Source organism: Quercus robur, chromosome 10 (assembly GCF_932294415.1).
Source record: "Quercus robur chromosome 10, dhQueRobu3.1, whole genome shotgun sequence".
NCBI classification, from domain to species: domain Eukaryota; kingdom Viridiplantae; phylum Streptophyta; class Magnoliopsida; order Fagales; family Fagaceae; genus Quercus; species Quercus robur.
In genome coordinates, this window is record NC_065543.1 from 5,789,698 (window position 1) to 5,803,015 (window position 13,318).

Below are 13,318 nucleotides of genomic sequence, written 5' to 3' on the forward strand. Positions count from 1 at the left end.
GATTCTATACATTATTTATGTTGCAGATACCAGTTTTGAGTCCATCATCATGAATCATGTCTATGGGAGGACTTTCGTCTCGATCCCTAATCAGGTATTGTTCGCTTTGGGATAGGTAAGGTTCACACACACAATATGGTACACCATTCTTTAGGCCAAAGGCTTATAAGGTAAGAGTGGGAGGCGTCCCTCCCTGATGTAGGATTGAGCAAATTCGTGCAGGTGGGATGTAGATTGATACACCTCACCCTTGCCTTATAAACCTTTAGCTTGAGGAAAGGTGTACCATAATGTGAGTGATCGGAGACCGAGACGAAAGTCCTCCCACAATGTTAACATATAATTTTATTCGTTTTAAATGTCACAGTACTATGGCAATTACTGAGGTTATCCATTCAGGTTGTTCTTAAATACAATGGCAGGTTCAATAAATATTCAATACCATATTTCAAGTTCTCACTACCATAAAAATTATTATTATTTTTTTTTTTTTGGGGGAGTGCAAAATAAAAAAGATTGATTAATCTGACTTGTTACATAGTACCATATATTTTCAATGGCCCTATGGCCTTTGCGGATTTCATATAGATTGTTCTTCACAGAAAGGCTAATGAATTAAACTGAGCATATATCATACGAATGTCAGTCATAATGAGGCAAAAAAATAGGACAACTTAAAGCAGTACTTGAGATTTCCATCATCATCAAAATTGCCATGAAGATTGTTTTCTTACACTCAGAACAAACTAAAAACTATGGAGGAACAGAGACTCATACAAGACATAACACTGAAAAGAACACAATATTAAAACTACAGCTGCCCCTCTCTGCATATATCCAATGACACCACACAAGAAACAACTGTATCTACAGCCAGAGTCACTCCCCCAACAAATTCTCTCCACACTAGGAGGGAAGATTATAATAGGGAAACAAAATGCAACTTGAAAACTTCTACCTCTATTTATGATTTAGTGAGAAGGTATTTGCTGGGGAGTAAACCTTTTTTTTTATTCCATAATGCATTTAGAGCTTCACTTCTCTATCAAAAAGCCAACTGAATGGAACAGTGGGTGCCTCCTTGGCCCTTCCTTGAGCTCTTTCCTCTAGCCTTCTGATTCTTGGAGGTAACCTACAAACATAATCCTGTGCTTTCCGCCCCTCAGCCGAAAGTCCAGTCATTTTTTCCACATTCCATCTGCCCACCAAAAACTCCAATATATCGGCATAGTCCCTGGCAGTGTAGACACCCAGCCGTTGTGCAACAGCAGAGAAGTGCTCAAAAAGGTTATCATCACGGCCATCATACATCAAGTGGGCTGGCATGGAGATCTTCTTCCTCATCATGTCGGCAAATGCCATGACAGTTCCATCAGGATCAATCTCAAATAGCTTTTCCACTATCTTGGTGTAGGCAGTTTCATGGCGCTTCTCGTCTGCAGCAATTGTGCCGCATATTTGTGCCAATTTTGAGTCTCCATGTTCCTTGGCATGCCTGGCTGTGTTCCCATGGGAGATAAAGGTTGCCCTTTCTTGGAATGAAGTATAGATGAAACCAAGGTAGGGACTATTTTCAGTTCGGGGATCCTATCAAAAAAGATATAGAGAAAATTAAAGTTAAGGATCAAAGGAATTGTCATGGACTTAAGAAAAGAGTTAAAGAGAAAAAAAAAACTATTAAGACAACTAGATCAATTACTAATTTTTTTGGTAACATCCAATCACAAAAGCAAACATTTTTTGGAGAAAATAATTTGACCTGTACAAAGGATTTGTATTTTGGTTCAAAAACATGATGTTAACAGGCAAATAATGGAACCAATGCTTGAAAAAAAAAATGCCATTAATAGTCACAACCCTCCAGCAGTTGGAGTACCAAACCAGTAACAGACATGAAGTGATTGATCGTATTTAGCTTTCCAAATGTGCATGTTTGTTTGTGTATGAAGCCTTAATCAAATAGTACACAAGTACATGTGAAAATGATTTCAGCAAGTCTACATGTGGATTATGCGTGGGGTGCATGCATGCACATGCAAAGAAGATTTAAGAAAAGTCTCATTAATTATGTGGCAAGGATCTCACCATTCCTGACCCAATCAAATACTGAATTGTCTTCTCAATTTGTCGCATGTCTACTCGTCCAGTCAGGTAGAGATACTTATTGAGTAGGTCCCCATGCCTGTTCTCCTCAGCAGTCCATGCCCTAGTCCAAATTCCCCAAGAAGTAGGGCTGGCACCTGTTTCATCCCGAACTCCATCTAAGGTATTAAGCATAGTTTGATAAGTGGGAAGAGCTTCTTCTGTAATCATATCTCCAACTAAAGCAACAAAGTAATCATCTGGAATTTCCTTTGCCCTCTCCTGTAGTTCCTTAACTTGATCATGAAATCCATCAGAGGCAGGATCTGGTAGAAAATCCTGTGGTTGCCAACACTTCTCAACTGGCTTCAGGTGAACCAAAATGTTCTGTTCAGCCCAATTCTCCATAGATTTAAATATTTCAATCTTTTGTGGTGGCATGGAGTGGGTGACTTGAACATGCACCTCCCGAGGAGGTGTAAAAGGCTTCTTGGGATTCTCAACCTCCCTGCAATAAATGAAGAATGTGGCATTAGATTGTCCTAGCACCTACTTAGAAAAAAAAAAAATTCAGGTTCTGCCCATCATATGGCAACAGTTCACAATGCCCGAAAGAAGCACACGTGCAACTAATTATATGCAACTTATTTAAAGGAGAAGATCATTAAGGAGATCAAGTCTATGGCTACCTCTCCAACATCCCCAACCCTCCTTTCTCCCCACTATATGAAAACAGTACAAGAACTAAGGAGGATGTGTCCTCAGATTTTGTTAATCATATGAGGTTAAGTTTTCTAATGGGTGTAAAAGCCCATAGATTCAGAGACTAAATCACACTACAAGATCTTAAAGAATAATGAATGAAAATTCACAATATCATATTAAACCACCAACCAATTGGAAAGCAATCACGTAGGAAACATTTTAAGCCACAAGTGTCATAAAATAGATAAATATTATTAACACCAACAAAGAAAAACCAATAGGTGAAATGAAAAATAATGAATTTTTAAGTCCGAGAACCATTTAAAAGTGACAACATTATCTCAACACACAAACATGATGAAAATATCATCCTTCATTATAAATAATGTGACCTACAGGTTACAGCTGCAACCTATAATGGAAGTCAAGAGGGCTGTGAGTGCAGGGACAAAGAACCAGTGCACAAAGTATAGGATCACCAATTCAAATAAGCAAATCCAAAGAAAATTTAGAAAATATAAATAAGATTAAACCAAAAGGCATGTAAGTTGCAGGGTTCATATTGAAAATCCCAAAGAGATATTTTGGGCAGGGCTAACAGACCATGGGCTAAAGCAATACAAGCCCACAGTAAAGTGTTTTTTTTTTTTTTTTTTTTGTGAGAAAGGTTGAATGTCTCAGTAAAGCAGACCATGCAAAATCAATACATCAAGTCATTTTGGGTAGCCCACAGTGAAAAGGTTAACTTAGTAGAACTACCAGGGCAAAAGAAAAAAAGAGCCATTAAAACCAGACAGTGGACAAGTACAGACATGCATCAAGAAAGCTTCCACACGTAGACAAAACCAGTAACACTGCCAAAAACATGAGAAAACAACAGGTGGACAATCATGCATCCATCAAATAAAACCAATACATGTTGGAAAAAAAAAATCTCAAATTCTCAGAATATACTCTTCCAAAAATAAAACCACTAATCAGGGGAAGACTTCAATTTTAGGTATATAATTTGTTTATTGTAAGCTGTAAGTTTCTAACACATTCCACCAAAAAGAAATTAGATATAAAAAAATGACACGTTCATTAACACAGATCAACTAAAAATTCAATAAATCAACCAAAACCATTACTGCCAACATAATCAAACCAAAATATTTTGGGGGAAAAACTAAAAAAATAAAAAAGTTTTATAACGTGTATCACGAATTTGTGGGGCTTCAAGAAAGTACAACAATATAGTGACTAACAAAAAAAAGAAGAAGCATTTTTTGCGTCAATATTCATTTCTCCTAACCAAGCAGTCGCCAAGAAGAACAAACAAGATAATCCACCATTAGAATGTTATCAATGTTGCAAGCTAACCTTTTTTTTAGCCCGAAAAATAATTATCAAGTACATTAGAAGAAAAGGCAGATACAACAGAAACCACCAAGAAATAACTACATACAAGAACCATTCCTTCCACAAATAAAGAAATATTTCAAATTGCATACATTTCATAATTGAATCATCAAATTGAATCAGACCCATCAAGAAGATCTAAAACCCTGCATTTGAAGCTACAAAACCTCTCAATTAGCTCACTATAAATATGAAGTAATAAATTTTTTTTTTTTTTTTTGGTCTTAAAGCATCTCAAATAATTCAATCTAGAATGAATAAAGCAAGAGAAAGACCAATACAAAGAAACAACATTCATAAAATTAAAACAAATGGGACATCAATCAAATATGTACCTCCACCTCGGTAATAACGAAAACTTACTGCTAGAGCATGAAAGCAATATTATTGAATTTGAATTAGCTAAATAACAACATAACAAAGCAGCATAGGAATATCAGACAAAGATATAGAAACCCTTTGAAGATAAAAAAGAAAACCCATTTGACACAATTCAAAGATCAATCACTTGCACACTCAAAAGCCAATAATAAGATGTAAAAACAAAAACCCAGATCCAAAAACAGCTCCAAAACAAGAAACAACACAAAGATCCACTGATTATTCTAGAAGAAAAAAAAAATGAATGGCTCTGGAAAAAGAGACTCACTTAGAGGCAGAGCTGAGGGTGGAAGCCATGAAGAACTTGGGAGATCTGAGAGTGGACTTTTGCTGGAGAGCAAAAGATGGCAGCTTTGGAGGTTGAGAGGTGAAAAGACTGAGTTTGAGAGCCATTGTTTTTTTGGGGGTTCTCTCTCAGCACTCTGTTTTTCCCTTTCGGCCTTTTATTTCAGCTCTCGGTTGTTTTTCCTCCACAAAAAGAGAAAGAATCGTTTGTTGTGTGAGGAATATATAAGCGAGCAAGGCAAAGGAAGAGCCATTTATAGCTGGCCATAGCTATACATGTCATTATCTTAGTAAAATACTAAAATGCCATTGCTGTTTTTTTAAATTAAAATTAGAATAACTCTTTTTTTTTAATAAAAAAAAAATTAGGAAAGTGGTAGTATTTCACTTTTGGAGTTTGGTAGGAATATTCCACCGTCTATTTGTGAAATACTTCAAAAATCCTATGTATGGAAAATATAATGAATTAATTTAACACTCATTTTGATATTAATATTTTTTTTAAATGAATTATTTTGAAAAAAATATTGTTTAAAAATTATCTCATTCTGTTTTGTTTGATAATAAATTAATAACTTTAAAATGAGTTAGAAAAATATTATTTCATTTTCCTTATTTAGCTTGGTTCATTTTCAATAAAAAATATTTAGTAAAAAATTCATTTCACACTAAATAAAGAAATTTAAGAGATAATTTTCTTTTAATTCAATTTTTTTTATACTACCAAACACACAAAAAAAAACTTTTTTTTTATACAAAATAGAAATTTTACTCTAGTATAATCTAAATATATATGTGTGTAAAACTCATTCTTGAAAACTTAAATCTCGATCTTTGCCTCCTACACCCCACAATCACTTATATTTATGGAATAATTATTGGACTAAAAGTGTGGGGTGATACTAAAAGTTACCTTTATATAAATGTTTTTTTTTTTATCAAAATAAATGGTAGAACAAATCTGCTCCAATAGTATAGCAAATTGAACCTAGAATATTTGGAATTTACGTCTCGTACCAATGAATTTTCCCTTGAAAGTAACGAAGTAACCATATGAGGTTCATTTTCTTAATTTATGGCTTTTCTAAATTTCGGTGGGTTTTGGCACACTTTAGCATCTGCTACTGCTAGTGTCGCATTCCTCTCAATTGATGGCTTCTTTATATTTCGGTGGGTTTTGGCATGGAATTAGTAACAGTATCTACCTGCTATGTAGTACTATTGTCGCTTCCTATGCATTAAATCGTGGACAATAGACTCTTTTTTTTTTTTTGGCTCATAGGACAATGGACTCATACTCCTAGACTCCTACACCTAGTACATTTTTGATGTACCATACTTCCAATATCCATTGGGGACCGCAGAGACTTTTACATGTATAAAATATATAGAGAGCGGTATGACTTTGGTCGAATTCATCAATGCATTAGACAGAAGCCTAACTCTACATAAATATGCTAAAATTGAACTTAGATCCAATTATTTGCCCAAAAAAACTCGTTGAAAGGCCAAGTAAGGTCAGACGAGATGATCTGATTTTTAAAAAAGAAATTTTTTTTAAAAAAATTGCTTCTTTTTTTAGTGGACAAAGATTTCCTTCAAACCGATTTAGAAGAATCTTCTTAAACTTATTTCGTGGTGACTTATAAAATGATCAACGTGTATTATTTAAATAAGTCACATGATTCATTAATAAATAGGTCATGTGACTAAAGTATTCGTGGATGGTTTTATCATTTGTCATATAGTGGGTTGGAGGAATATTAGTATATTACTCCAAAATCGGTTTGGAAATAAAGTTTTTATTTATTTGAAGACAAAATGCAAAGTTGTATGTTTACATTCAATTTGCTTCTAAATCAAATTTTATATTAGAGGTACAATTCTTACTAAATATTGATATTAATTCACTTTTATTTTAATATTTTGTTATTTGCTCTATTATTTGTATTAGTAGAAAGACCAAGACAACCGTTCCAAATTGTTGGTCCAATCCTATATTCTATTTTGGGATATCCCAAAATTTTGTTCCGTTTCTAAAATTAATAGTTAATAATTTACTAAGTTTTCTATTGGCGTAAATGCACTTTTAGTCCTTATATTTTGACGTTTTTCCATTTTAGTCCCTACATTTTATTTTTTCCACTTTTAGTCCCTAAAACCAATTTACGCTTTCCGTTTTAGTCCTTGAAGCACTATTCCGTCACCAAACTAACGGGAAAACTGGACGTGGCTGACGTGAGTATTAAAATATTATTAAAAAAATTATTTGACATTTTTTAAATACCAAAATTAAAAAAAAAATAATTAATTACTCAATTTAATGTTACTGTAGAAAGAATAGAAACCCACCGAATCAAAGAACATGAAACCCAGCAACCAAAACCTCATACTTTCTCTCTACCCTCTCTCACTCACCGCTCGCCCTTTCGTCTTCATTCTCTCTCAAAACGATCTCAAAGACGCCACTTCATCCTCCTCCGATGACTCGCCCCTCGATCCCACCACTCCCCATGACTCGTCCGAGTGGGACGAGTTCGGCTCTGAGTCCCACTCACCTCACAAGTCCGAGGACGAGCTTGACCCTGGCTCCTGGCACCCGATCTTTGAACCTGACTCCTCCTCCTCCACCTTGGCCCCACCCGATCTAGTCCCTGCCTCGGAGTCCGATTCGCTCTTGATAGGGTGGCCATGGAGATCGACATCTTGTAAGGTATCCTTGGCGGCCTTAGCGACTTCGATTCGCTTGAAGAAGATGAAAGCGTAGTTGCGAGAAGAGTAAGAGGTGACGCTATCGAGCGCACCGTACTAGACAAAGAGATCCATGAGATCTGAGTCCGCAACGTCGCTAGCTAGGTTACCGACCCAGAGATTGTTCGATGGCGTCTCTGATTCGTCGGAGTCGCCGTCGATTCTTCCTGGCCTGGTGTTCATCATCATCGATTTGTTGTTCAGAGGTGGCATTTGCGGATCAATTGGGAATTTGGGTCTCACCACAGAGAGAGAGAGAGTGATTGGGTTTGGAGAGAGAGAGAGAGATAGAGAGATTTGATTTAGGGGAATGGTCTAGAGAGAAAAAAGAGTAGTGGATGAGAGTGAAAAGAGGGGCAGATGAGATTTGATTGGGTTTGGTGGTTTCAGGTTGCTGCTGTGTTTACTTTAAATTTATGGGTTTGTTTTTTTCATGTGGAATTTATTATTTTTCTGGGTTTATGGGTTTGATTTGTTGGAGGATTCAGTGGAGGAAAGGGATTTTGAATGAATTTTTGCATGTTTAATTTTCTGGGCAACCTTCATGTTCTTTCCCAAAGAACATGAAGAACATGTAACTTTGTTCTTCCGAAAATAATGAAAAGAAAAAAAAGAAAAATTTTTAATTACTCTTTTTAATTGGTTTATGTTTGTTATTGTGTTCTTTGCGTTTGTGTTTGTGTTTGTGATCTTGTGGTAATGTTTAAATTTGAGTTTGTGTTTTTTGTGTTTGGTAAGAATATGAATCATATATAGGAAACAACATAAAGAACATGAATATGTTCTTCTGAGTTCATCAAAAAAAGAATATGTTCTTCTGAAAAAAAAAATTTGGAAAAAAAAATTCTTTTTAATTAAAAGAAAGTAAATTTTTTTGTTGGAAAGAAAATAATTTTGTTTGTTTGTTTTTTTATTTTAATTAAAATTGAGTAATTAATTAATTATTTATAATTTTGGCATTTAAAAAATGTTAAATAATTTTTTTGATAATATTTTAATGCTCACGTCAGCCACGTCCAGTTTTCCCGTTAGTTTGGTGACGGAATAGTGCTTCAAGGACTAAAACGGAAAGCGTAAATTGGTTTTAGGGACTAAAAGTGGAAAAAATAAAATGTAGGGACTAAAATGGAAAAAGGTCAAAATGTAAGGACTAAAAGTGCATTTACGCCTTTTCTATTATGCCTCTACAAAAGATACGTACTTTAAATGATAAAAATTTTTGAGAACTTTGTTAAGGGTAATTTTGGAAATTTATATTTATTTTTAATTAAGAGACAAGACAATAAATGATATTCCTTTTAAAATGTGAGGTTTTTTTTTTTTTTTTTAGCATGACCAATAATTTGGGAAGAAATAATATATATAATAAGTAGGCAAAAATGCAAAACTGACCCTCTAATTTTCATCGTTTTTCATTTCAGTCCTCTAACTTTCAGTTTTGTCAATTTAGTCCTCTAACTTTCAATTTTTGTCAATGCAAGGCTCCGTTACAATTCAGTTAGTGTTGCCGTTAGTTATGCTTGAAACTCGGAATTAAAATAAAATAAGAAAAATCTCAAAAAAAAAAAGAAAAAAAAGAAAAAAGAAAACATTAAGGGAACGATGTCGTCATTCCCCTTCCCTGAATCATTGCTTACTTCATTACTTGGTCTCCTCCTCCGGTGGGAACAAACCCCATCAATCCCTTGCACCAAAATTCGACCATTGGTGTAAATATTCGGGTCAAACAAGTAAGCCAACCCATCTCCTTGCCTGAATTTCACAAACCTATCAGCCTCCGGTGCGCCTTCGGGCAAAACAGCAGAGATGGACCGCAGGTTTTTTCTCTGATTGAAGTCTTCTTGCACGGATCAAGGAATAAAGAGGTGTTTGATCCTGTGGATTAGCTGGTCGGGTCAAACCACATCGTCGGGCCGAACAATCTCGGCCGAGTCTATAAGTTAGTTCCCTTAATGGTTTTTTTTTTTTTTCTCCCAGGCTTTTCTTATTTTATTTTAATTTCGAGTTTATAAAATTAAAAAAAAAAAAAAGAAAAAAAAAGAGAGCAAAACAGCGTTGTTTCAAGCATATCTAATGGCAACGCTAACTGAGTTATAATGAAACCTTGAATTGACAAAAATTGAAAGTTAGAGGATTGAATTGACAAAACTGAAAGTTAGAGGACTGAAATGAAAAACAGTGAAAGTTAGAGGGTCAGTTTTGTATTTTTGCCTAATAAGTACTTTATAATAATTAGGATAGAGAGCTAATTTTAATATGGATATCTTAAAATTTTTCTCAAAAAAAAAAAATCTTAGTTATATTTTGTCACATCATTGGTATTTAAACTAATCCATTTAATTTATCCATAATATGATATAAAATATAATCCAAGGTGAATATACTTTATTAACTTTAGAGGGTATTAGTTGGTAATAACATGAAATCAATGTCTTCAAAATATATATATATATATATATATATATATAATTAAAATATGACTTTTTGGTGCCCATTTTCCACAATTTTCAAAAAAAAAATTCATTTTTGGTTTAGTTCAAATTGATTTTCCCAAAAGCATAAATCAAGGGGTAAAATGGTTGAATTAAAAAAATCCTTTCAAATATATCTCACTTCCTACCCCAATTTTATTCATAGTTAAAATTACCCAAACTTTTAAAATACGTTCCCATCCAAATGGTTACTTATTTTGAACCAAAATATTATTATACAATAGAATTTACAAAGGAAAAAAAAAAAGAAAAAAAAAAAAAAAGAGAACTCCTTAAGGTATACAAAAGGTCAAAATGTAAAATTAACCTTCTAGGTTTCACCTTTTTTCATTTTCAAATATAGTCAATTCAGTCATCCGTTAGTTTTCTGTTGAGTGCTACTATCTATTTAACAAAACAACACCATTTTTGATTTTTTTTTTAATAATTTCTTAATTTTAAAAAATTGAAAAACATTAATTAAAAAAAGAAAAAGAAAAAGAAACTAAAGGGCTTAGGGGAACGATGTCATTCCTAGCCCACTAAATATCAAAAATCATCCCCAACCCCATCGATACCCTAGCAGCCTGTGACTTGAGAAATTTGAGGGACTATGGGAGAAAGGAAAGAGGGGGGAAAGAGAGAGAGTGAGAAATCAACATGTGGAAAGAGAAAGATTGAGAGATTAGGAGAGAGAGAGAGACCAAGAGAGAAAGAGAGATCAAGAGAGGGGGAAAAGAGATCGAGAGGGAAAAGAGAGATTTTGCAACGGTTCCACTCCGCTCATTTGGGCTAGGGTCTACTTGGTGGCTTTAGCTAATACAAATTTGGGTAAGTTTTGAAAACCCAATAATTTTGCTTTTCAGTTTGAGTTGTGTTATTTTGGTAGATAAAAAAAAAAATGTCAACAAGATAATGTGTTACTTAATCACCAAAACTAACCAGGGGTGGGGTTTTGCTAACGGAACCAAACTTCAGGGTGTAAATTTAATTTTCTCAAAGTGTAAAATCTAATAATGCTAAATTTCAATGGTGTACTTTACAATTTACCCTATTTTTTTAATTTAATTTGGGTAAAGGGTTAAAGAAGACTTAATTAAAATATACATATAAATATATTATACTATATTAGTTAGAAGATATGCATACGCTGGAGCATGGAGCAGCCTTGCAAGTCTTTGAACTTTAGTGATTTATTTATTTATATACAACCTTTTAAATCTCAGTTTTTTAAGGTATTATTTTATTTTATTTTCAACTTTCAACAAATAAATTTTTCAATAAAAAACTAACCTGAAGGCACATCATTCATTTTGGTTTTCACAGTGGGATCTATCAACGGTGAGAATGGAGAGCATATACCCGATAAAGAGATATATTTTCCCCCCTTTCTTTACTCTCATTTTTTATTTTTTATTTTTTTTTTTATGAACATTACTCTCGTTTTTTATGAGGTCACTGTATCAAATCAATCCTCATCTGCCTTGTATGCAAGGTTGTCAAAATCGGGATCCTACGTAAGATCGTGGGAGATAGGTAGGATCGTAGATCGTAGGATCGAATCGTGGATCGTAAGATCCTACCTATTTTCAGATTTTAAGCAAAAAACCTATTGATAATAACTTTGTATGTTATATAATCACTTAAAATATGAATCCATCCATTAAAAAAAAATTGCATCATAAAATGTAATTTGCACGCACTACGTCGTTCTTATGTCATTCTAACGAAACAAAATATATTTAACTTTTGACATAATGTATTTAAAAATTTCAGTACATGTTTAATTAGCAACTAAGTACCAAAATCAAGGTTGTCAAAATCGGGATCCTACGTAAGATCGTGGAAGGTAGGTAGGATCGTAGATCGTAGGATCGAATCGTGGATCGTAAGATCCTACCTATTTTCAGATTTTAAGCAAAAAACCTATTGATAATAACTTTGTATGTTATATAATCACTTAAAATATGAATCCATCCATTAAAAAAAAAAATTTGCATCATAAAATGTAATTTGCACGCACTACATCGTTCTTATGTCATTCTAACGAAACAAAATATATTTAACTTTTGACATAATGTATTTAAAAATTTCAGTACATGTTTAATTAGCAACTAAGTACTAAAATATTATCTACACATATGGAAAATGTTTTCCAAATTCTAAGTTCCAAATCCAAAATAAGTTAGGCTAGTTAGCATATAAAAACTAGCTAACTACAAATTTACAATATGTAATCTAAAAGAAAATTCTCAGTCTAAGGTAAACTAGCTAATTACAAATATGAAATCCAAAAGAGAATTCTCATTCTAAGGTTCTTCTAATCTAATCACTGTCATTGTCATATCCCATTTCATCATCTAAATATTTTAGGTTTTGTTTTTGAAAATGTTAAACTTAAGTACTATAGGTTTTTTTTGAGATTTTATGTTGACATAGAGGTAAATTTGGGACTTCAATTCATTATTGGCCTTCTGATAACCCGTTGGGCTTGTGAGTTTAGGTGGATTATCTTACCCAAATGAATCCCACTTAAAAAAAAAAAAAAAAAAATCAAGCCAAATGGTAGGATCGGTAAGATTGGTAGGATCCCATACGATCCTACGATCCTATGCGATCCTACACGATCCTACATACGATCTTACCATTTTTGCGATCCAGCTACGATTTTAAACTTTTTGGTGAGGTGGGATCGTAAAATCGTGCGATTTTACGATTCGGATCGCGATTTTGACAACCATGACCAAAATATTATCTACACATATGGAAAATGTTTTTCAAATTCTAAGTTCCAAATCCAAAATAAGTTAGGCTAGTTAGCATATAAAAACTAGCTAACTACAAATTTACAATATGTAATCCAAAAGAGAATTCTCAGTCTAAGGTAAACTAGCTAATTACAAATATGAAATCCAAAAGAGAATTCTCATTCTAAGGTTCTTCTAATCTAATCACTGTCATTGTCATATCCCATTTCATCATCTAAATATTTTAGGTTTTGTTTTTGAAAATGTTAAACTTAAGTAATATAGGTTTTTTTTTGAGATTTTAAGTTGACATAGAGGTAAATTTGGGACTTCAATTCATTATTGGCCTTCTGATAACCCGTTGGGCTTGTGAGTTTAGGTGGATTATCTTACCCAAATGAATCCCACTTTAAAAAAAAAAAAAAAAAAAATCAAGCCAAATGGTAGGATCGGTAAGATCGGTAGGATCCCATACGATCCTACGATCCTATGCGA

At 33.5% G+C, this 13,318-nt stretch overlaps 1 protein-coding gene across 1 annotated transcript; it reads right to left on the minus strand.

The window, feature by feature from the left end:
* Window positions 1–665: 665 nt before the first annotated feature.
* LOC126703614 (stearoyl-[acyl-carrier-protein] 9-desaturase, chloroplastic) lies at window positions 666–5,080 on the minus strand. The gene is made up of 3 exons (XM_050402636.1): window positions 4,838–5,080; window positions 2,086–2,590; window positions 666–1,587 (listed from the first exon to the last, which is right to left on the minus strand). Exons 1-3 carry the CDS (start codon window positions 4,960–4,962, stop codon window positions 1,027–1,029), a joined length of 1,191 nt encoding a protein of 396 aa, XP_050258593.1. The 5' UTR covers window positions 4,963–5,080; the 3' UTR covers window positions 666–1,026.
* Window positions 5,081–13,318: the final 8,238 nt, after the last annotated feature.

Coding starts and splice junctions, on each gene's coding strand:
- LOC126703614 (XM_050402636.1), bottom strand. CDS start 4,962: ATGGCTCTCAAACTCAGTCTTTTCACCTCTCAACCTCCAAAGCTGCCA. Junction 2,591..4,837: donor ACCCTCAGCTCTGCCTCTAA/GTGAGTCTCTTT, acceptor CATTTATTGCAG/GGAGGTTGAGAATCCCAAGA. Junction 1,588..2,085: donor ATTTGATTGGGTCAGGAATG/GTGAGATCCTTG, acceptor CTTTTTTGATAG/GATCCCCGAACTGAAAATAG.